The sequence below is a fragment of the Heloderma suspectum genome, chromosome 4, assembly GCF_057233095.1.
Source record: "Heloderma suspectum isolate Gila_16-S chromosome 4, 16-S_ref, whole genome shotgun sequence".
Lineage (NCBI taxonomy): Eukaryota > Metazoa > Chordata > Lepidosauria > Squamata > Helodermatidae > Heloderma > Heloderma suspectum.
In genome coordinates, this window is record NC_139461.1 from 63,021,982 (window position 1) to 63,047,759 (window position 25,778).

The following is a 25,778-nucleotide window of genomic DNA, read 5'->3' on the forward strand; positions in this document are numbered from 1 at the left end:
TATCTCAAGTTCCCAAATGCACCCACAGGTCCAAAAAGGTTGAGGACCCCTGCAATACAGCAAGGTTAAAAAGTGCTGGAATTGACACATTTGTACTTTTTGCTCCAATCTGCAGCTCAGCATATCATATATTACCTTCAAATTCTGGGGGGAAACTACTGATGTACTTCATTCAGGCTTGACAAGGGGGTGTGCCTTTCATTGTTTTGATGAAATTCGGAGCAGCAATATAAAAGTTATTAAGCTTTTCTGTCCATGAATGCCCATGGCAACAACTTCTGGCAAAGGTATGCTGGGCATGCTCAGTTTCACTCTGAAGCTAGAATGTTGCCAGTACTCCAGTGTTTTGAGAGGAATTCAAGTGTTCCTGTCAGCATTTTGACAGTGGGGAAGGGTAGCAGGAAACTGTCAACTGTGATAAGAGTGAGGTGATTTTGAAGGCTGAGGGAATCACTTTCACTGCTTGCCAGGTCACTGATGAAGAGAGGAAGGATGCGCCCTGTCATCAGTAATGATGTTGTGCAATGTCACAAATTATGTTTGCTTACAAGCAACAAACAGGCATGGGTCAACTCACAGGAGGATTCCTCTAGCAATACATGCTTCATGAAGCGGTACAGATGTTTCATGAAGCAATGCAGGAACAGGACAATGTGAGGCATCTTTGCTGGTCCTAAGAACTCCAGCCACCCCATTTGGATTTGGGCCTGAAAGACCTAGGAAAAGCGTGAGTGCATGGAAAGTAAGTTGTTAACAAGAACAATGTGGACTGTGGGAATGCTGTGGACATAATATACCTCATCTTCAGCAAAGCTTTTGACAAAGTGCCCCATGATACCTTGATTAGCAAGCTAGCTAAAAGTGGGCTAGATGAAATGACTATGAGGTGGATCCACAGTTGGCTACAAAATCGGACTCAAAGAGTGCTTCTCAATGGGACCTTCTCAAACTGGGGAGAGGTAACGAGTGGGGCACCGCACGGCTCAGTCCTGGGCCCAGTGCTCTTCAACATTTTTATGAATGACTTGGAGGAGGAGGTGCAGGGAATGCTGATCAAATCTGCAGATGACACAAAATTGGGCAGGATAGCTAATACCATGGAAGACAGGACCAGAATTCAAAGTGATCTGGATAGGCTGGAGCACTATGCAGAAAACAACAGAATGAAATTTAATAGGGATAAATGCCAAGTTCTTCACCTAGGAAAAAGAAACCAAATGCACAGTTACAAGATGGGGGACACTTGGCTCAACAATACTACAAGTGAGAAGGATCTTGGAATTGTTGTAGATCACAAGCTGAATATGAGCCAATAATATGATGTGGCTGCAAAACAGGCAAATGCTATTTTGGGCTGCATTAATAGAAGTATAGTTTCCAAATCATGTGAAGTACTAGTTCCCCTCTACTTGGCACTGGTTAGGCCTCATCCAGTTCTAGGCACCACAGTTTAGGAAGGATGCAGACAAAGTGGAGAGGGTTCAGAGGAGGGCAACGAAGATGATCAGGGGACTGGAAACATATCCCTATGAGGAGAGACTGAAAGAACTGAGCATGTTTAGCCTTGAGAAGTGAAGACCGAGGGGAGATAGGATAGTGCTCTTTAAGTACTTGAAAGGTTGTTACAGAGAGGAAGGCCAGGTTCGTTTCTCGATCATCCCAGAGTGCAGGACACAGAATAATGGGCTCAAGATACAGGAAGCCAGATTCCGGCTGAACATCAGGAAAAACTTCCTGACTGTTAGAGCAATACAACAAAGGAACCAACTACCCAGGGAGGTGGTGGGCTCTCCCACACTGGAGGCATTCAAGATAAAGCACCATCAAGATGCTTTTACTTGGATACCTGTATTGAGCAGGGGGTTGGACTCGATGGTCTTATAGGCTCCTTCCAGCCCTCCTATTCTATGATTCTATGATTCTAACTGATGGCACTGTACAACATCATCACTGATCATGGGGCACATTTTTTTGAGGCATCAGCCTAAGCTTCCAGTTTCCTGGCTTTGTGGAGCTTGAGCAAACATGTGACAGCCTTAACTCTGGTCTTAAACCAGCAGGGTTTTGGGGGGTTGGGGATAATTGAATAATGTATATAATTCAAAATACAATTGGAAAATAGAGTGGAGCATACAGAAAGGGGAAGAAAAGAAGAGAGAATTTGAGAGAGCCAGAACTGAAGTTAGAGTACTGTTGCAGAAAGAAGTCAGGACAGAAGCCTATTGAAAAGTACTGGCTGAGTTAGCGAAACAGTCTAGAATATCTTTAGCTGAATGGGTTTATTGCTGTTAGTCTTTATTTTTTCTTATGGTTAACTGTGCAAACTGGTCTACAATTGGATTTGTTTCTAAAATTATCTTCTGAATAACTGTTTAATTTGTTGTTGCCCTAACCCTAACCCTAACCCTTACTAAATCTTTAAGTAAAAGCAACATTTGTTTTAGAATAATTTTGTCTGAGGCTCGGTTATTTGCCCTGTGCCTTAAGCACTTTCCCAAACTATCCAGTATAGTGAGCTGACCGGGCCCATAATTATGCTTCAGAGATTAGAGGGATGTTTAGTGGAGGTAGCCAGGGGATAAAAATATCCACTTTGTGGCAGCAGAGGGGACCAAGAAGGAGGATCTGGGCTGGTTGGTTTGCTCTTCTCCCCTCACTTTTATTGTGCAGGCTACATCCCATACAGTCACACTGGGCTAGGCTCATTCCTCTTGTGCAGAATGCCACTACCAAAGCAATGGAATGCTTCTTGCGCAATGCTATCACCAAGTGGCTGACACAGATTGGCTCTCATGCTCGTTTGTCATGCTCAGGCTGCCTGGAGCCAGGGGAAGCCCTTGCTTTCCGGTTGCAGGGGGAGACTCAAGCTGGTGACAGGTATACCGGGGAAAGGCATTGCTGGTAGCCCTTGTTTGGAGGAAGGGTATCTTTTGCCAGAAGAGCCTCTATTAGACCCTTCTTGAGAATAGCATTCACATACTTTTTGCAGCAATCTGGTAACCAATGCACCAGTCTACCCAATCCTCTTTTTGCTAGGATGTGGTTTGGAGATAACAAGACATAGTGATGGCCACCAATTTGGAGGGCTTTAAAAGGAGGTTAGACAAATTCCTGGAGGAGAAGGCTATCAATGGCTACTAGTCCTGATGGCTATGTGCTACCTCCAGTACCAGAGGTAGTGAGCCTATGTACACCAGTTGCTGGGCAACATGGGCGGCGGGGGTGGTGGTGCTGTTGCATTCGTGTCCTGCTTGTGGGTTCCTGGTCGACAGCTGGTTGGCCACTGTGTGAACAGAATGCTGGAGTAAATGGACCCTTGGTCTGATCCAGCATGGCTCCTCTTATGTTCTTACCTCAAGAAAAGGCTGCACTGTCCTCAGCATAGGTTTCTCCCTATGGGCTGTACTTGACACAGCTCTAGACTGTAGACCAGAGGTGCAGGATCATACCCTTAGGGTGCAATCCTATGCACATTTAGACAGAAAAAAGTCCTAAAACTCCCAGCGTTCCCCAGCCAGCCATGTTGGCTGGGGAATGCAGAAAGTTGTAGGTCCCCTTTTCTGTCTAAATGTGCATAGGATTGCGTCTTTAATTCTAAAAATACAAATAGACTATAAGTAAAGATGCCTTCATTACTGTTTTCAAACTAAGCTATCTGTTTCATTACAGACCCACTGTTACGAGATTATTGGGTGTACGAAGGGTCCCTCACGGTTCCACCCTGCAGTGAAGGTGTGACGTGGATCTTATTTAGATATCCTTTAACTGTATCCCAACTTCAGGTAATGGCTGCGCTTATAATGTCCTTAGAACATAATTCTCAGTGAAAGGTTATAGCATGCCAGTATATATCACAAGGCATTATACCTGCCTTATGTTGAAGATCTCATTAGATCAGTTGGTACATGGCTTTTAAAATAAAGGTTAAATCTTTTGTGTCACTGAAAGCAACGGAAAGGTCAGAAATGAAAAACCGTTACCATTTATCGAATGTGTTAAAAAAAATATTTACCAGTAAAGAAACAAAGGAAAGAAGACAACAAAATAAAAATAAATCACTGGGCAAAAAACAGCACCTTTAGTCTTTTGCTAGTGTTTTACTTCAGATAATCCCCACAGAGGGAACAGAGACACCCAATGCCCCTATTCAAACATTTGGTACCTGGATGTGTGAAAAGGGCTCTCAAGAATGCACGGGCTAGTCTTGTCCTCTAGACCTGATGTGTGTGTCAGCCATGTTCCCTGGCTGAGGTGTGATCAGCTTCCAGGGCCGGCACAAGTCCTCTCACTGCCTGAGGCAGGAAGACATGCTGCTGCTGTGCGCCACTCCCAGGAGTGAAGGAGCATGAACTGCTGCTGCTGCAGCCTGGGGTGGGGGAGTGCAAGCCTCTGCTATGTGCCATGCCAAGTGGGGGAGCACAAGCTGCTGGGGATGGGGACAGTGTGAGCCACCACCGCCACATGGATCCCCCTGCCAGCTGCCACTACCATCCATCACCACCCCCCACTTTCCCTCAGTACCTTGCTCTGAAGATTCCTTCCTTAGAGGAAGCCACTGGTGCTGCCATGGCAGCACAGGTGATCTCTAGGGTCACCTCCCCTCCAATGCCTTGCTCTAAAGAAACGCCCCTCTGAGTGAGGCATTTGGGCTGGGCGGGCTCTGTGGAGAGCACTCGCTTGCTGTGGCAAATGCTGCAGCACGGTAGTGGTCAGTGCGGCTCTCCAGAGTGGCTGCCCACCTATGCCCTACCCAGAGTGAGGCACAGGGCGGGCAGGTGGTGGCTGCTCCAGAAACCTGCAACAGTTGCTTTCCTGCAGCAGCAAGAGAGTGGCTAGTGGTGCTCTCAGGGGCGTCTGCCCACCCTATGCCCAGTGTTGGGACTCCTGGTGGCAGGGCACATGGTATTTTCCACCCTTCCAGGTCTGCCTCCCATGAGGCAGGGGATTCGCCGCAACTCGAGGGGGGCTGCCCCCATCAACGTCATTCTGAAGGGGGCATATGGTGCCACAATCCTGGTTTCTGTTTCTGTGGAGGGAGATATCTGTATGTATACATGCCCCCTTCAGAATAACGTCCATTTCACATCAGCTGGGGGACATGGCTGGTGCACACATTGGCACTTAGGAGCTGGCGTGTTCTTGAGAGCCCCTTCATGTGGTCACTACCCAGTAATGAATGCGTGAATGTTATTGCTACAGTACTGTATTGCTCTGATCTATTCTTGTGCCTCTTCATTTAAATGGCCACTGTCAACTAATATTGGTCTCAAAATGTATATTTAGTTTGATAGACATACTTCATACAGCTCTTTCACATAAATCATAGTAGATGGGGGCTGGTTTACACATGCACGTGAATCACTTGATCTCTTTACCCTTGACTTACTGTACGCCAGCTGATGGGCAGGTAGATGTATCAACAGACTTCCTTGAAAAATATCTCATCTGAGGTGATACAAAAGTTCTACGCATAGTGGCTCATTCACATTTGGAAATCATTACCTCATATTTCTGTAATTTCACTCCCCCTTCCACCAAATTAGGCTGGTCAGAATGCAAATTGAATTCAGCTGAAAGCAGGTGCCCTGAAAGTTGCCTTTTAAACTACCTGGCAATCTGAGAATGCTAACATAATACCAATATTCACTTTGAACAGTATGAATGGTTTCTTTCCCATTGTATCATAGATCAAATTCAACATGTAGAATTCTGATTTTGTTTCATTTTGTCTCAGTGGTAGGAAGCGATGTGTCAAATCAATTCTCCATTTGCCCAGGACTACCCTTTTTATTTCAGTAAAATAGAACTCATTCACAAAATAACCTTAACCCATCATCTCTGATATGGCACAGTAGTGTGTGTGTGTGTGTGTGTGAGAGAGAGAGAGAGAGAGAGAGGATTCCTCCACAATAGGTATTTACTGTGGAAGTGCTACACATCACTCACTTTTTATGCCATTACCAAATCTTTGCCCTCCTGTGCTTTCGTTGTGGTTCTTTTTCAGACAACAGAAAATTTTGTCCTTTTTTCAAAGAACAGAACAATAGCACATTGCCTTAAGGTATAGATTTACAGTGCTATTCTTCCATGTATTTAAAGAAGGTTTGGTTTTGATGTGTTCAGTGACGTATCAGAGAGCCAATGTGGTGTAGTGGCTAGAGCACTGGACTGGGAGCTGGGAGATCCGGGTTCTAGTCCCCACTCAGCCATGGAAGCTCACTGGGTGACTTTGGGCCAGTCACAGACTCTCAGCCCAACCCACCTCACAGGGTTGTTGTTGTGAGGATAAAATGGAGGAGAAGGAGGACTGTGTATGCCACCTTGGGTTCCTTAAGGAGGAAAAAAGGTGTATATAAATGCAATAAATAAATAAATATTTGGTACTATCAGAACTCTCGCTTCTTTAGCACACCTTCCCCGGTTGGGACTATTTTATCTCCATATTATTATTTTTTAATGTATCTTTTAAATACCAATCAAACGCTTTTTAGCTTTAAAAATATTTATTTGTGCAATAGCTTTTAAGCAAGAGAAGCCTTATAGCACTAACTTTAAAAATGATTAAAAAAAACAAACACTGCCTTTCTGGTTGCCGCCATTCCCTCCCTGCCATTCCATATGAATATTTGCCTTAATAGACTTTTGAACTTTTAAAAACATTTTTCCAAGTCATGAATATAATCAGTAAATATAATCAGTGCACTAAAGTAAATATTTAATAAATGCTTTTTCCCAAAACAATTTTTTTTTATAAAGAGCAATAGAAAAAAGATTTTAACAATAGCTGCTCAGGTAAATAGTACCCTCTCCACATGGCTATATCACACCCACTAGTGTGAACTGAACATAGTGGAATGTACACAGCAAAAAAAGTCCTGTACTCCCTGAAGTGTGTCAATTGCAATTCCACTTGTACCTTATAGCAGAAGAGCAATGACTTGGTAATGCTAGGAGATGCCTGTGTCTGGAACCACACAGAGGGAAATAGAGACAAAATCTTAGAAAGGTTTGTTAAGCCACAGAAATAAGCATTTGTGGTTTAATCTAAACAGTAGGCATTTCGCTAGACTATGAATCAAATAGAATTTGATTGGCATAGAAGTTCTCCTAAAATCTTTGTAACGTAGAATAAAACAAACAAAAATAAACAGAAGCTAGTTACATCTTCGGCTTGGGCTATTTAATATCACTTTTGTGGGTTTTGCAAATGATTCTGCTACAGCAGACCTGGCAAAGCCACTGGAACGCATACTAAGGCTGCAGTCCTAGACTTGCTTACCTGGGAGTAAGCTGTATTGAGTACAATGGGGCTTATGTCCGAGTAGACATGTATATGATTGCAATGTACATGTATTTTCATCTGCAGATTACCCTAGAGAATAGACCTGTAAATGCAATATCCCTTCTTAATGGTTATTCTCCTCAGTCAACCTATGGGCTGTTAGAGTTTCTGGTAGCCTCCTGACATACCAAAATTTACCAAGCGCCCTGTGAGCAGGCGGGAAAGGAGAAGCGAACTGTCATCATCACCACCTCTGTAAATGGCCTACTGTTTAAGGACTGAAAAGGGCCTTTCATGAAATGATATGGAGCCTTTTCCACATTGAAAATTTCGTGAAACCCATTTTTTATCCTGCTATTCAGACAAGGCTCACAGAGCAGCTTACATAAGGTCAATTAGAATGATAAAATGTCATTAAAACAGTAGGCCATTTACAGAGGTGGTGATGATGACCGTTGGCTTCTCCTTTCCCGCCTGCTCACAGGGTGCTTGGTTCTAATGGCCTCTGTGAGGGGAGTGGGGGACCCTGTCCCTGCTTGGTAAAGCAGCAGCAGGTAGAGAAAGGCGATGATGACAATTTATCTTACTGGCTACTTCTTCCTCTCCAGCACCTCAGAAATACTGGAACCATGAGGGAACCATTTTCTCTCACCTCATTTCTTTTTTTGCTTTATCTCTCCAGTACTCCAAAAATGGAAAGCTCTCAAGTATGCTGGAGAAATGCTTTGGCCTAAACTGCAATGACATCAAACTATCTCATTGCAGTTTCAGTTCTTTTGAAGGAACCCTTTCTATACAATACTCCAGCATCTATCTGCACTTACCTTCTCAGGGATCCTTCAACTTCTACAGTCTTTATTTTTGAATTGTAGTTAAGTAGATATAAAACCAATGTGCATCTTCACAATCTGAAGCCTTCCTTTTAAAACATCTTCCAAGAACCCCCCCCCCCCAGTCCCACAACTTTCCTTCCTTTCATCTTTTCAATACAAGCTGCTCCTTTCTTCCTTTCAAAGCTGAAAAGAAACAATGTGGATTTCAAAAGCACTACTCTGAGGAACACCCCCCCTTAGCAACCGATTTCTAGCTGTTCATCAAATAAACAAACATACTGAAAAATGTCTGTTTTGACTGCTTCAAAGTATGTGGCATGGCATCCACAAAAATGATTTCTCATCTGAAATGTCATTGAGAAATGTGACATTGCAAGTTGTTATTAAGGCAACAATAATATCATAGTCCTTTAGCTGTGCCAGTTGGAAGAATAATCTTGAGTTCAATCTGATCCTATGATAAGTCACATGTAGAGAATTCTTATAGCTCCATAGTTTAAAATTGGCTATCTTTTCTATACGGAATAAAATTTCCAGTTAGGTGAGAGGCCGTAAAAATGCCTGGAGTAGAATGTAGAATATACACCTCATGGAAATTATATCTATCTATCTATCTATCTATCTATCTATCTATCATTTATTTATTTGACATCTCAGGTATTGTATGGATCCCAAAGAAGATGGCTCAGTTCTGAAGCAGCTTTGGGGTGGCGGGGAGTGGGGGGAAGAGGTTTGAGGAAGGCTGTAGCTTAGGAGTAGAGCATATGCTTTGCATGGAGAAGGTCCCATGCAACCCTTTGTTTTTCTTGCTGGAGCATGGAAAGATGCAAGCCCTTGTCTGAAGCTCTGGGGAGCTGGTGCCAGTCAGTGAACTAGATGGACTAGTGGTTTAATTTAGAGCTTTTCTACACAAGGCATTTATTGTGTGCTCATGATTTCTCAGTCATGGTAGCTGACGGGTGCTTTAGATGACGTCATCACCCTCCAGGGTCTCTCTCATGCTTTCCAAGCATTTTCATGGGGTTATGTAGCAGAACATATAAAAAGGCAGAGAAGGAAAACACCTGGGAAAGCAATGGGTGTAGAGGATCTGATCTTAATCCCACAAAGAATCTGGAAGTGGAAGCAGAAGCCACAGTAAAGCCCTCAGTATAAGACAGTTTCCAATGCTCAATTCCAATATATTCTCCTCTCTCTCTCTCTCTCTCTCTCTCTCTCTCTCTCTCTGGGAACTGAGGGAGATAATGGGTGAAGTCCAATTGTCTCAGTCCACTGGCAGACCAACATCAGCAGAGCAAATTCCCTTTCTCCACTGCATCTTGCCTATTTATTTATTTATTTATTTATTTATTTATTTATTTAACCACCCATCTGGCTCGTCACCCAGCCACTCTGGGCAATGTACAACAACAAAACAGTTAAAACAATAAGATTCTACATTAAAAACATCATGAAAAATACCCTAACCCACCCCAAGTGCCTGCCTGAACAACCACGTTTTTAATGCGCGGTGGAAGCTCATTAAAGCTTCCTACTTCCCCCTCACATCTGCTCTAGAGTGTTGGGGGACCGACTGGAGAAGGTTGGGGGGATGCACGGGGAGATGCAGCTGGGAGAAGAGGATGGGAACTGTCCATGGTGCAAGCAGAATGCAGCTCACGCAACACTGGATATAGCCCAATCAGTCTTTTTGCTCTCATCATTGTTCTTATCATCATGAGCTTATGCTTTTTATGTGTATATTTTAATCATTATATTCTTGATCTTATAAGGTTTTTTTTTTTACAGCTTTGTAAGAGGGGGAATGGTGGGATATATGGGCTAAACAAATAGAGACAAAAATAAACAGTATTTTAAATCAACATTTTTCCTTAGAAGGAGACCAGTGACTGATCTATGCAAATGATCCTTTCCTTGTTTTATTAGATAGAAGAGTTTCGAAGACTGAGGACACATGTTAAAGGGGCAGAACTCCTAGAAGGCTGCGATGGAATATTAGGAGATAACTTTAGGCCAACACAGCCACTTACTGACAGAGTCATAAGGGCCGCCTTCCAGTAGCCGAGACAAATAGTGAAAATAATCATAATGTAGGTAAGTAAAAAAAAAAAAAAAAAAAAGCAATATGGCAAATAGTGTAAATCTGGTATAATTTGCATATAGATGCAGTAGTTTCTTTTGGAGGGAAACACAATGGAAATGTTTGTTATTTTTGTAAAGGTCCTCATTATGTGCAGATTTTTAGAGTAAATAGCAGCAACAATATATTTCTATTTTGTCTTTTAGGGCAAGCCCTCGCAAGGTAGCTTACAATAAAAAATGATAAAGCGATAATGCTGTTTTATTATATGTTATTTTATTAAATAATATACACCAAAACAGCATCAGATAAAAATATACATATTTGGGGCTGCCAATAAAATCAGTAAAACATTTTAGTTTAATAAGAGTCTATAGCAGCCTTCCTCAACCTACTGCTCTCTAGATGTCTTGGACTACAGTTTCCATTAGCTATGCTGGCTGGAACTGATAGAAGGCAGGGTCCAATAACATCTGGAGGGCCACAGGTTCTGCCCCAGACTAAAAGACTGCAAGAGATGGGTAGCTAAGTGGAGTCCATGGGGGAGGGAATTCCACACGGGTGGGCCCACCACCCACCATCTTGATTGATACTAATGATGGGCAGGAGAGCAGGGCCTCATGGGTAGGAGAACAGTCATCAGTCCATGAAGTGCTGGTCCTACAAATCCTTAAATAGAATTAATTAATGGAGAAGAGATTTGACTTCATAAAACCCCTTTCTTTAAGCCTGTTCTTTCAGTAACTCTGGGTCAAACTAGGGGTGTCTCTACATTAAGCAAAAATCCCGCAAAAACCCACATCCTTTCCAGAGCTTCCTGCTTTTGGTTTCTTTGTGGGATAATATTTGTGGGATAAAATAAAAGGGCTTCTTTACATGGCAGCCACATGGTTTGAACTGAGGGAGTGCCTCCCTCCCTCCCTGGCATGTGTGCAAAGGAGCGTGGGGGAGTCTTGTTTTCGTAGCTTAACTTCTGCTGTACCATTTTCTCGCAGCCCCTAGGAAACCTCTGACTTACTTCTGAGTAGACATAAAATGTAAGATGGTGCTGTAAGACTACAGCCCTTGGCACACTTATGTGGGAGTAAGCCCCATTGAACTCAATGGGACTTACTTCTGAGTAGACATAAGATCACTCTGTAAGTCTGCAACCCTTGGCACACTTACTTGAGAGTAAGCCCCAATGAACTTAATGGGGCTCTCTGAATCAACAGAGGACATTGCTTCTGTGCTTGGTAGGGTGGGGGATCAGATGTGTCTCCCTTCCTTGCAGGGAGGCATTTACCCTCTTCTCCCTCCAACTGAGAAATGCAGAAGCAGGAGTTGCAATTGGCACTGCAGGCAGTTCTTGCGCTCGTGCCTGTCAAGTCTGCTTGGTCTCCTTCCGTGCAACCTTGCTCAAGATTTCTTGGGTATGACATGCCCCACAGCCCATCCTCAGTGCCTTCATCATCCAGACCGCACCTCCAGCAACTGACAACAAATGCCCACAGCAGGCAGACACAGTGGTTTCTTCTGCTATCAGAGAATTTCACAGGGAGGTCATGGCTCTCCTGTTCCGTGGGCTAGAAAAACGACCACACTTTTTGCATTTGGGGAAAACAGAAGATAGGCTGGGGGAAATTGCAGGAAGTGCCTGGAGATTAATGGCGTCATGTAAAGAACCTGCAAACTTCCAAGAGAGAGCCATCTCAATAGCAGGATAAAAGCTCTGTGTGTTGAACCCCTGAGTGAGATGTTGGAGATTCATGATTGAATCACCTGTCTCTTTTTAATTCCTTTTAAAAGCAGTTGGGGGGGTGTCCCTGGGTTGGATTGGGAGCACAGTGCTGGGGGAGGGCATATTTGTTAAACCGTTTCCCACTGCACCATTTTATTATATACATTCTGCCTGCTGTTGCTATTTGCTCCATTAGGGAAAATATATGTGTTTCCTATGTTTTCCCTAACAGGGCAAATAGCACTGGAAATGGGGAAAAATTGGCATGGGGGAAACAGTGTGAGGAAAGGTTTAAAGCCTTCTCCCCCTAGCGTTGTGGACCCAATCCAATAGCAGCTGATTTTAAAAGAGATGGGAGAGCTGATTGTCCATCTCCAACGTCTCGTCTAGTTTGCATCTGTCTCAGAATAAGCCTCCCTCCTCCACTGTGGAAACATGTATGATGCTGCCTGTGGCACCCCCACCTCTCCAGCAGCCATCTGGCACCTAAAGGTAAGGGTAAGAATCCCCTTCCCCCCTCTGTTGCCATGCAACAGCAGACAGTGGTTTTGCCTAGCAAACTAGCTACTGCTGGTTATCCCTTAAATTGGATTGCACCAGTAGCATACTACAAGTGTGAAAGGCAGTGGGGTTGGGGGTAGGGGGGAGGCAGAGGAAACCAGTGTAAAGGATGATAGACGTCCTTACCTTTACTTGTTGTGAAGAAGTTGGATTTAGGTCAGGTGTTGTTTTTCTTACCCCTGAATGGCAAACTTCAGCTCCCCAAATTCTGTCTTCCACACAGTGGTTAAGAGCCTAAGGGCATCTTGACATGAGGCTTTTATCTTGTGCTTGTGACTGGTCACTCATGGAAGTTTGAGAGTCCTTTACGCAATGTTGTCAACCTCCAGGGCCTCTCCCATGCTTTACAACCTTTATCAGTTTTTTTTTTTTTTTAAAGATTGGGGAAATTCTGGCATTTTTTCTAGAAACGCAGTGAAGCGCTGCAGTGGCTGCACCTACTTCTGCAATTCTGCTATACCACAGGATCATCTAGTGGCTGTATGATGAAACATATAGAACTTGTATAGAAAGGACCCCCCTGCCCTGCATGTGAAAAGGAGATAATCTTAATCCCGCAAAGAATCCGGAAGCAGAAGCCTCAGTAAAGATGCAGGATAAAACCCTGGTGTAGGGAAGCCCTAAATGCACAGGAGCTCTGTCCCCTTTGTGCCTAATCACCTTGGACAGGAGAAGAGAAAGAGGGTGTGTATGGTAAAAGAGGATAAGTGGGTGTTGCAAGTTGGAGTTAAAGGTGGGTCCCAGGTCTGAAAATGTTGCAGACTGCTGCATGATGCAGAACTGCCCTCTCTTTACTGCATGCTTGTTTGTTACCTTGCTTGCTTTCCTGTTGTGGACATGTCCTTCGCCATACTGGAATTTCAACTATGTAGTACTCTTTGGCAGTCACAAAATATAATTACTTTATTCTTGAAATGGGTGATTTCAAATGCATCTGGATTCCTACATAGAGATTACTTGAGCGGGCAGTCACAGACATATTCATATAAATTTTATTTGGCTGAGAGTGAATAATGTCCTAGGGCCATTGCCAGTAATTCAAATTTCAGCAACACTGAAGTTATTTGACAAGATGACTTTGAATTTTAAGTGAGCGAAAGTTACCTCTAACAACATATTGATCTGAAATGGCAAAACTATTTCAATACGCTTGACAACATCTAAAAATAATTCCTGGGAACAATTTAGTTACCTTGGCCATAATTTATAAAATAACATGCAAAGTTAGATTCCAGATAATAGAATTCAACATGGAATATGCTGGTATTCACCAGAAGGCTGAGCTAATTTAGTGGTATAAAAAAAGCAAATAATGTGTTTCCCCCGCCCCCCACATTATTTTATCCCATATGAAGTGTTTAATCCTATATAGGATTGCATTTATTATCTAGAAATCATTTTGCTAAGTTCTGATTTGTGCATTATATTCTGTCTTCAATGCATTTCACAGAAAAGCAACTCAAGACTGTAGTGTGTAGATGGTGGTGGTGGAGGAATCCCTCTGAGCGTTTGCCTCTTATATTTTAAATTTAGAATGGCTCCAAATTACTGTTCTAGATCGTGTTCCTTACTTATTTAATTCTAACATTAACTGATTTACAGCCCGTTCATTATAAATACAGAATGTCAACTCTTGAGGCACCTTCTGAAAAACAGGAAAAGAGGGGTGGATCCATATTTGCTGAACATTTTTTTATGATACGAATAAGCCATTCTAGTTAAAAGTGGTATGCTGAAGGACAAGAAAGGTAGCAAAACCAACTGCTAGAGAGCTGTTCACAAGAAATGCCCCACAGATTTAGTGAACACAGGAGGGGGAACAGGACCACACCTACTTGTCTCACTGTGGTGCTGATGCACCTGCTTGTGATGCTCAGATAGCAGCCCTTTCAGGACAACGCTGTATTCAGGGCTGCCAGAGGCTCATTCCAGCAGTGCATCAGCACTGGGGCCAGACTAGCAGGTATGGTCCTGTTCCCCCTTCACACATTCACTGAATGCCTGGGGCTTTTTTTCTGTGAAGAACCCCTAGGTCTCTACCATTTCCCATATAAACTGTAGGTTGATTTGAAATGCAACAACATCCTTTCACAAACAGTTGCACATGGTCTGTCTGCAGTTCAGTAGCATCATGGAAGAGGAAGTTTAATTACATCACAATTGCAGTAGGATGAGCCAGCAAGTTGGATGAGAGGAGGAAACCACATTACAAGCAGTAGACCTCCATCTGGGCTGTTTCTAGGACAAAGAGGTATCTACTGTCACGAGTCAGGTGATGAAGCGTGATGGGAACATGGAAGTCTAATTAGGAAAACTGGTAGTGAAATTTTCTTAAGTGATCTCAGCTAGAAGATTAAATACGAAGACTGGAATGAAATGTTTATAAACACACAGAAACCAGTGGCTATCAGAATATGCTCAAAACTGAGTATGTCTTAGTCAGCAAGATTTTCAGTCTCAAAAAGAACAGCTAGCAAGGCTACATTTTATTACGCAAATAATACTGAAAAGAATAAGGTCCACAAAACTGATTACAATACAGAGAAATTGATTACCAGTATGCATCAATAGTGATTAATACATTGATTGAGTAAGGGAGCAATCCTATGGCTCCTAGACGGAGTCAGGGTGTGGGGGGAATAGGATAGTTCAGATTCCTGGACCTGAGGTCAGAGTCAGCACTGTAACCTCAGTGCGAGGAATCTGAGTTCCCCACCCACTTTCCCTCGCAGCCAGTGCAGAGAGAGCCATGCCGGCTGCCTCTCTGAGGTTGCAAAGGCAACCTCAAAGAGGAGGGAAACGGCGTGTGCTGGTGGGTGGGGAGGGGACTGGGGAGGCTGGCTTATGATGTATCCTTGGGCCTCCCTCCTGCTCTGCTAAATGGGTGAAAAAACCTGTCTAGCCAAAATACAGAGCAGGAGGAGGACAGAGGTGAAGATCGGCTCCTCTGCTTCTACTGCTCTGCATTGGATGGCCATCAGCCTCTGAATTTGGAGGCTGATGGGCATCCCAATAGGATTGCGCCCTAAGGTATACACTCTGTGTTAAGACCCACTCCTCAGATCCTTTCAATAATGACCCTAAGCCAGAATATCTTAACCTGGAGATCCTGTATCCCCACACCTGCCTATAACAGACTGGGGATGGCGGACCTCAAAGCTCTCTGAAGAGGACTTGTGGGACTCTATTTCTCAAGAGCAGTTATCAGATCAATCTAGCTGGGAATCTGAATTCTTTTCTGAATCAACACACCAACTTGCCTAATACTGCTTGTTTCCTGTAGGCCCCCAGTAGAGATGACTGAAGGTGCAACATGAGGCCATTCGTCAGTGTCACAATGTGAGGATACAGTCTGGAATACTGTTCCTTTCAATTCCTTTCAACTTCAGCTAAAGGGTAGAACATAGACGAAATCGCACTAGGATATAAGAGACTCAGATGATTTTGGACCTTTATCGGAGCAACCTGTGTGTTACATGTGGAGCTGTTCTAGGTTCTGCAGATCCCACTTCTAACTTCGTACCTGCTACAGTACTTGCTCAGTTCAGATGATTCGCTGCTAGCTACATTTTTCCAGCCACTGCTGGCCATCTCCACCACCTTGGGTCAATCGTCCACCTCCACATGGAATGGGACGTGACTGGCCAATTACATTATGTGTGCAAATTAATTTTGCTTTAAGACTGCTGAACTTAAAAAGTTTCTTGGGATTTCAAGGGCTTCCCATAAAGGAAAGGAAAGATATTGGAACTTTCTCAAATGTGAGCTTATTCCTGTTCTTTGTCTTGAGTTTTCTAGTTCTGTAAGACAATAATGGAGGAATAGAACTGAGGGTAATTTTGCTTGCCTACAGGTATACAAAAGGCGAGGAGTCATAGAATCATAGAACAGTAGGGTCGGAAGGGGCCTACAAGACCATTGAGTCCAGCCTCTGGAACTGCAGTCACCATATTTTTGTCACACAACTAACCCTCTCCAGGCTACATTTCGGGAAATCGAAATTTGCAGTGCTGATAATGCCAAGTGAGTGGTTGTTGCCTTGTTGAATCTCTCTTCTCTAGAGCACTTTGCAGTGTTTTAAAACTTAATTGCTTTTTTCCCCCAATAAAAAAGTAAGGCATGAATGCTCAATCATTTTAATATAGATCAGGGGTGCACAATGTTTTTGGCCGCAAGGGTTCCCATGTGATGCTGGTTCAGAGGTTGGGGGGTCACACACCACCACCCCTCAGTGATCCTGATGCAGATCACAATCTGTATGAGGATTATTGGGGAAGGGAGTGGAGGGCCCCAGTGAACCAGATGAATATTACTCTTTTCTTGCTGCTGGTGTCAGTGACTAAAGAGCGATCTGTTTCAGGATCACTGGAGTGGAAAGAAGGCTAGCAAGTGGCGGGGGCAGAAGCAGTGGCTACAACTACTCAGCTACTGTGGTTTTCTCCTGAAAGAGCAATAGTTAAAAGCTTGAGACAGATGCAGTGTCATACATAATGCATTACAGACTCTAAAAACAATTGTCAGTGAAACTTACAACAGTTAGGGATCTGTGATTTAAAGAAATAAAATGCACACTGGACCATAGAAAACTAGTCTAAGGATGTATTTAGAAAGGGGCAGGGGGAAAGAGCAGTCTAAAATAACCCACCAAGACATTATTGCAAGGGGACAAGGTGCTCCAATCCAGTTGGCTCTGCAAAAAGACCTAGTGCTCACTTTTAGAACAAAAGACCAAATGAGTAAAATGTAAGCACATAAAAAGAGCTAAGCTGGATCAGACCAAAAGCCTATCTAATCCAGCATTCTGTTCACACAGTGGTCAACCAGATACCTATGGGGAAGCCTGCAAGCAGTACATGAGTGCAATAGCATCCTCCTGCTCATGTTTCCCCAGTGGTATTGAGAGGCATACTGGCTCCGATACTGGAGGTAATATATAGCCATCACAACTAGTACATGTTCCACAGTTCAGAAGCAATATGCAATGTTTACATATTCATGGCTCTTCAAACATTTAGAAGAGACTTAACATTTACAGCGGAAGGCAACAGTACTACATCGCTTGAAAAATATGCTCTTCCAAAATGGCTCATCAGTTTTCAGGATGTAAGGTGGGGGTGCACAACCTTTTTGGCTCCAAAGCCCACATTTAGCCCTATTGGGAGCCACAGGTACACACACAGGTACACACACACACACACACACACACACACACGGGTATGCACATATCCCAGTGATCCTGATACACATCACTGTTTTCTCACTGCTAACAGCAACAAAGAAAGAGTAATCAGGATGAAGATTGCTGGGGAAAGGTGTGGGGAGCCTTCTTTCCATCCTCTCTCCCAGTAATCCTAATGCAGATGACTCCTTGATGCTAGCAGGAGTGGGAAAAGAGCGATGTATATGAGGATCTCTGGAGGAGGGAGTGGAGAGTATAGGCAATGGACAATTCGGTGGTGGTGGGGGGTCAGGGCACTCTTGAGGGCCCGCGGCCTTGGGCGGGGGGACATGTGCCCCAAACCCATAGGTTGCTCATCCCTAATATAAATGGAGGACTTTGTTTTTTTAAACACAGAGACCCCTCCTAAAGTTTTTTGGGGAAGAACAAAGCATACCAGTGAATTAGCATTTGTTTTTCTGGTAAGTAAATCTGCCAGAACCATGGCAAAGGTGGAGAGGCTTGCTCCAACAGACATAAAAGCACAGAGAACCTTCCTTTAAAAGTACCTATGCAGACACCCTTGTTCTAGTATCTTTCTGACACCCTGAGGACTGCTCACGTAAATAATAAAATAAATGTTACATGAACACATACAAAGGGTGCTGCAGGATTGTACCTACTGGCCCTGCCCTTTCACCTATATGCATTTGGCATAACTTGTGGAAGAGAACGCACACATGAACAGTTCTACATATGTGAAGGAAAGAAACTTTCAGCTGTTTTTCTGTTTGATTTTGGGGATGTAACATTTGTTCTAAAGCATTGTCATTAAAAAAAAACAAAACCCTTCTGAATAACTGTTTTTACTTGTTTCCTTACTAAATCTGTAAGTAAAAGTGACATTTGATTGGGGATAAACTTTGTCTAAGGCCTTGTTATTTTCCCCATGTCTAAGTTCCATACCACACTAACCGGTATAATGAGTTGGCTCGGCCAATACTTAAGCTCCAGAGATTAAAGCACCGTTTAGTTGATGGAGCCAGGGAATAAATATAACCACCTGGTGACAGCTGAAGGGACCAAGAAGAAAGGGCTGGGTTTTCCCACTTCCTCACCATTCTATGGTGCAGGCTACAGTCTGTGTCACTACAACATGCATAGGCTTCTTCACAAGTTACGTTGAATACACATTGGGGCAGCAAAGGCACCTGTATCCCACTCTCCCTTTATGTGCATTCACTGTGTATATATGTAACATGCATACAATTCTTGTATCCTCTTTAAAATTGGAGTTGAAAAGTGCATTGCAAAACCTGTGTGATACTGGTAAAGATAAGATTCTTTTTCTATATTACACATTTTCTAGTGTCTCTTTACAATTCATCTGCTTTGATCAACAATACCTTACAATATATGCCTGTGAAATAAGATTGCATTAACGAGGTTTATTTCTGCAGGCTTGGCAGTTTTTAAAATAGTCCTTGATGTTTCTAGTCAATATGTATTTATTCTGGCCTGATTACTGGAAGCCTGTGTGGATTTCTAGACCATACTAAGGAGTTGCCTGGATGGGAAAAACTCTTAATACTTTAGAATTCTGCTCAGTTTTGATATGTTAACTCAATAGCTGGAATGAGTTCCATAAATCATAGAATCATAGAATAGTAGGGTTGGAAGGGGCCTATAAGACCATCAGGTCCAACCCCCTGCTCAATGCAGGAATCCAAGTCAAAGCATCCCTGACAGATGGCTGTCCAGCCTCGTCTTGAATGCCTCCAGTGTGGGAGAGCCCACCACCTCCCTAGGTAAGTTGTTCTTTCTTTTCTGTTTTTAAAAATGTAAACATATGCCTATTAGAAAATATAAATCTAAATTTCTAGCAAGTAATGATGAAAGAGAAGCAGAGACATCGCCTTGCTGACAAGGGTTCGTATAATCACAGCTATGGTTTTCCCAGTAGTAACGTATGGCTGTGAGAGCTGGACTATAAGGAAGGCTGAGTGCCTAAGAATTGATGCGTTCGAACTGTGGTGCTGGCGTAGACCCTTATGAGTAGCCTGGACTGCAAGGAGGTCAAATCAGTCAATCCTAAAGGAAATCAACCCTGACTGCTCTTTGGAAGGACAGATACTGAAGCTGAAGCTCAAATATTTTGGCCACCTAATACGTAGAGAAAGCTCCCTGGAAAAGACCCTGATGCTGGGAAAGACTGAAGGCAAAAGAAGGGGACAGCAGAGGATGAGATGGCTAGATGGCATCACCGATGCAATGAATATGAACTTGAGCATACTCCGGGAGAGAGTGGAGGACAGGAAGGCCTGGCGTGCTATGGTCCATGGGGTCACGAAGAGTCAGACACGACTTAACGACTAAACAACAACAACAATGATGAAAGAACAAGTGCACACTTTGCCTAAATACCTAATATTTAGGTAAAATATTACCTAAATATTTTTAGGTAACAGTAATTATGTCAGTGACTTCATTTTGTGATTGTGTATTAAGGAAGGAGGCTGGCTTTCCAGCTAATCAGGATGTCCATCTTGTCCCAAGTACAAGGTGTGCAAAGGCAGAAGATCAATAAGGACTAACCTCTGTCGATATAAATGCAAATTAAGGCTACACAAGAAACAATGGAAGAACACTGCCTACACAAATGAATCTCATAAGTATCTTGGCCTGCAAAGGAGGAATATCTTGAAAGCTCAATCTGATAGGCATTCTTAAAATGAGGAGACATATACTTTGTACATGCTCAGAGGCACTGGTCTTCAATTAAAAAAGAAACATTCCAGGGCATTGCAACAGATTCCTGGACTTGCTCAAATGAAGCCCAGGAAATTAAAAAGGGAAGGTACCATGGTTTCCCCAGAAAATTAAGTTTTGAAATTATTATTATTATTATTATTATTAATTTGATTTTGACACCTGAATGAATCCACATTAAATCTAGTGAAACACATTAAAATGATAGTTCCTGGGAAATCATAAACAAAATATAATAGTGTATAATATAATATAATATAATACAATATAATACATCTTCAGGTGGAAAGATGGGGTACAAATATACTAAAATGAATGAATGAATTAAATAAATATATGGAAAGTGGGTAGCAATCTAGCTCCCCAGTCAACATTTACTTCTTGTGATAGGTTTATCTGATTTTCTTAAATCAATAAAATTTTATTATTTCCTAAAGCATTATTATTTTTATATTAACATAGTCAGACATTTACCTTTAAGGAAGACTGCAGGTCAGATATTAATAAACACAATGCTTAGTTGACAAAACAAATTATTTGTGGCACCGCATGTTCAATATACCTATAATGCAATAAAACACAAAATTCTAATGTTTCCTTACAGTTATGTTTCATTTCTTTAATATAGTGCGTGTATTTCACATGCCAGAATAGCTTAATTTCACTTACTTTTATTCTGCTTGAACAAGTGTATAATGTGTAAATTCAATTACAGCGTAATTAGCTACTCAATCACTCTTACATCACACTTGGGACTAGCTAAGAAAGAAAGGAGCTACTGTTCACAAATATATAGGAGAGCTGTGTTAATTAGTTTAGTGCTAATTGAGTCTGAGAAACTATATGCCTGCCCTGAGATAGATTTCAGCAAAATCTGTCATAACAGCAATGTTTCAGTTTATTTTTAGTATATGGTAACATGGAATTTGCATGCTAGGCCATAGCCCAAATTAAATGATGTCTTTCAATTGTGTTAAGGAGTGCTTGATTGGAATATTTCCTAAGAACTTGGTCCAATGGTTTCTGACATTAGTGCTAATGTTCTTCTAGAGTCAATAGTCAAACAATGAGGCAATGCTGCAATTGTATTAAGAGTTAAATTATTAAGAGCAGATCTGGTGAGGGTGCTCTGTGCTTCAAAGTGGACAATAGATACCCAGCACTGAAGGCCAAACTACATTTTCTGATAATCGCATTGGTGGAGCTGAGACTGTATGTTTTACTCCAGTGTAACTGTGTGCAGTCCCAATTAGGCTCATGACCAGTGTGCGGAGGGAGGGAGGTATTAAACCTTCCTCCCACCCATTTTCCCCCTGAAATTCGATCCCGTGTGTGTGTGTGTGTGTGCGTGTGGTGTTAAAAAAAGAAGTCTCCATTGACTCCAATGTTAGAGTGGGGTAGAATTTTGGGGGAAAACAGGTGGAGGAGGTGTAATCCCCCTCCTGGAGTGTCATGTTCCTGATCTGAATCAGGGCTGTGCATGCTTACAGGAGAGTAAGAAAAACTATCATGGATTTTTCCCCTATGCACTATTAGCCCAACATTTTGTTTTGCCCAAAGAAAGCTGGTGGGGGGAATTAACCAGGAGTGGATTTTTATGTGGGAGAAATGTGAGCAACATTCAGTTCTGGTACTCAGAACAAATTCCTGGGCTCAGCATTCTTTAATTCCATTTGTATGTCTTTTCCACCTGGTCCTGGGTGGTGGATCTCAAGCTTCTAGGAAAAAGTGAAGTAGCTCCCACAAGACTACCCCGCTTTAGCCTGTTGTTTGACTATAAACTCTTAGGAGAACCACAGATGTTTGGATCAGGCCAAGTGCCCAGTGCCAAGCAATGGCCTGTAGTGGCAGTTACCTATTTGATGATGGGGTAGAGGACTGAATCCAACTCCAGGGAGGGGGAATAAACAGTAGGGAAATACTACAAACACAGCAGTGTGTTCAAGCATGGTTGGGAAGGAATTGTCTAGGGACTGGATTGTCTCCTAGGTTTAGATATATGAGAGGATTCTAATGATGCAAAAATAGGCACCCAAACTAGGGCTTCCAAGAGTGGGTCAAGCAGAGGAGCTGCCTGCCGGACCACTTAGAAGGAGTAAGTGAAAGGCCCAGAAAAGGGGACGCACTGGGCTCCTTACTGGGATCTTTGGGAAAGAGAAGAAAGTCATGAGCAGTGGGCGGGCCAACAAGACCTCTCTAACACTTGAAAGAAGAGATGTGCTCCACACATGAGTACATGAGGAACGTTGGCTCCGTGGGTCCAAGACCAGTTATAGTCTTAGAAAACAAAAAAATAGGTTGGCACCTGAAAGGGGTTTTTCATGTAAACAAAATGGGAGGGTGACTGCTTTACTGAATAGGAAGGTGCTTGGTTCTAGAACAGCATGATTCAGTGAGAGGTGGAAGACCACACAAGAACTTGCGGCTCTCAATAACCAATTATTAAGTCCTAATGTGCTGGCCTGATTGCATTAGAATACAGAGAGCTTTGGTTTTTATACTTCCAAGAACTCCTTAATCTGAAGCAAAGAGGATACTCTCATGTCCATGTCAATTAAGGGTGATGACTGACCCTGTAAATACATCCTGTCCTGGAGAGCCAGGTCTTAGAGAACCAGCAATTACAGATAAGATGGAGACCTGAGAGACAAATTCCAAGTGTGGGGACAAAATGAAGGCAAGCCAGTGCTCTCTGGTAACAGCAGTCATAAAAATGCTTTTGAAAATGATTTATAAGGAGCTTGTGATACGACAGGGGATCAGCTGTTGAAAGGGAGGGGGAAGTAAAACAAAATGTCACTGGGCAAAATTTAAATTGCATGAACCTAAACAACATTTTTGGATCCCAGCTGATACTTACTAGTACCAGTTGCACACACATTTACATCTCCCCCTCCCGCCCCCATGCGCTGCAGTCCTATGCAATCCTTATTCAGAAATAAGTGTGTATAGGATTGCAGCCTAAGACTGTGACTTCATGCGAAAGGAGGGCATTTTGCCTAAGGGAGGCACTGCATACTATGGTGTTTATTTCCTGTTCTGTTTTTATATATTTAGATACGGTACTCTTGGCTCTAAAATAATATCAGGAAAGAAAGCTATTAGTAAAACAGACTGATGTAATCTATAGCAGCTAATCTTGACTTGGGAAGCTGCCAAGGAAATCTGGGTGGCTGGTTTTTTTCCCTGAGTGTTATAGACCATTTGCTTGAAGAGGGGTGGGGATTTGATTGCCCTCAGCTTTAGAACAAGGGGCTAAACACATAGTATTCAATGGGAACTTTACACAACCAGGCTCACGTTATAGTTAGTTCTTTTCAGTTCAGAAGAGAAACTCAGTATTGTAATTTTATACAGAGGATTTCTTCAATGAAATCATTATGGAAAGGTCCACAGTTCTGTATCTCATTCAAAATGTTACAGTTTCCATTTTCCGGATCTGTATGAAACATAGACTTTAGGTTACACTTGGAAAGGAGATACGCAATTGATTTAAAGTAATAAAAGTCCCTGGTGCATCGAGTGGAGCAATTCTACAAAAATGTCAGGCATAACTGAAGGTTGTTCTTACTAGTTCCACTCCATTACCATTTGTGGATTTTCTTCTGATTTACACTGCTGGGAGAGGGGAGAGTCAGGCCCACCATACCACTGAAGAATATATCCTGAAACTTCCACTCCTGCTGTCATGAAACTCCTTTCAGTTTTCACTGTCTCCCTAGCTGGATATAAACAGCCTTTCAGACTCACTGTGGAATTTCAGTAACATAATTGTTCCATTCTCTTTTCAGAGAAGGGGAAGACAATGCTCCCACAGTGCCCTTGGATGAGAAATGGAAACATTTGAGGCTGCTGCTTCTGCTTCCCCACAAAGCCGGCTTTGTCTGCCTTCATCTAATTCAGCCTTGATAGACAGCTGTGACAGTTGGCCTGTCCACACGGTCCAGTGAAATTCTGGGAATGAGCTTTATATTACATGAAGAAAACACATTAAAACTTCCAGCTTGCTACTCTTAACTTTTTATTGCTTATGACATCCAGGTTTTGCACTGCACTGCTCTGTTGAGGTCTACAACTCCTGGCATGTTTGGTGGGAAAATGATGACTATGAACACGCACACACACCCCCCCCCCCAGATATAGGCAGTTTTTGAATGCCCTTCCCAACTCTTTGTCCACCAAATTCTGGTATAAAAGGGTAAATCAAAGGTGGGTTCTATAATGTTAATAGCTTATCCGTGAAGACGAATATATTTTTTCAGAAATAAGATATAGATAAGAAGTCCTATTCTTTTTCAATAAATTTAAACCTGTTAGAATCTCCTTGTCAAAAAAGAAAAATGCATTTAAACATTTCCCTTTGGAATATCTAAAAGATATTTGTGTAATTTCAATTAATCTTAAGTATATAGAATTGTTGTTGTTGTTCAGTCGTTCAGTCGTGTCCGACTCTTCGTGACCCCATGGACCATAGCACGCCAGGCCTTCCTGTCCTGCGCTCTCTCCTGGAGTGTGCTCAAGTTCATATTCATTGCATCGGTGATGCTATCTAGCCATCTCATCCTCTGCCATCCCCTTCTCCTTTTGCCTTCAGTCTTTCCCAGCATCAGGGTCTTTTCCAGGGAGTTTTCTCTTCGCATTAGGTGGCCAAAATATTGGAGCTTCAGCTTCATTATCTGTCCTTCCAATGAGCATATAGAATACTGGCTGACAGTTAAACATCTTTCCCAGTACCTGCTACATAATCCTCTTAACTGGAGATTCCAGCAATTGAACCTGGGAACTTCTACACCTCTCTCATTGTACTCAATGGAACCAAACCTTTTCTTTAGATTTTAGGCCAGAGGTGGGCAACTTGTGGACCTCCAAATGTTTTGACCTACAACTTCCATCAGTCCTAGCCAGCATAGCCAATGGTGAGGATGAAAGGAGTTGTAGGCCAAAACATCTGGAGGACCACAAGTTGCTCTTCCCTGGTTTAGACCTTGTCTTACATGTTTTGGTGCACAGTGCTATAGAAAAGAAGGGTATATTATACTGAAAGTTACACTACTATCATGTCCCATATTGTACAGTATTGACTGCACTATTACAAAACATGAGTGCAAGACTAAGGCCACCCCTCCTGAAACAGTAGAATGACTGGAAAAGGAAATAAAAAAGGAAGTCCAAAGCTTGAATGCAGCTTCCAGTGCAGCCTCAAAAACAGAAGACAGTGTAATCCTAGACATATTTACTCAGTAGTCCCCTTCAGTTCCATGAAACTTACTCCTGGATAACGGGGGATAGGATTGCGGCAAAAACTTTATAAAGGTTGGCCAGAGTTCCTCCATGATAGGAAAAGTTATGATACTATTATTGAGGTTGGATATGGA

The 25,778-nt window shown here is 42.6% G+C and overlaps 1 protein-coding gene across 6 annotated transcripts in view; it reads left to right on the forward strand.

Annotated features, from left to right (window-relative positions):
* Nucleotides 1–24,732, forward strand: part of CA8 (carbonic anhydrase 8 (inactive)) — an 88,190-nt gene extending 63,458 nt beyond the window's left edge. For 2 of the 6 annotated variants that reach the window (XM_084849460.1, XM_084849459.1), the window contains 3 exons: nucleotides 3,670–3,782; nucleotides 10,042–10,209; nucleotides 16,330–18,552. In XM_084849460.1, the coding sequence (XP_084705586.1) occupies nucleotides 3,670–3,782; nucleotides 10,042–10,176 (248 nt within the window). In that variant the 3' untranslated portion in view covers nucleotides 10,177–10,209; nucleotides 16,330–18,552. Of the gene's footprint in view, nucleotides 1–3,669; nucleotides 3,783–10,041; nucleotides 10,210–15,759; nucleotides 18,553–24,194 lie in introns of those variants that run through there. The other 4 variants (XR_014790108.1, XM_084849463.1, XM_084849461.1 and 1 more) reach the window with 4 other exon arrangements.
* The last annotated feature ends 1,046 nt before the right edge of the window (nucleotides 24,733–25,778 follow it).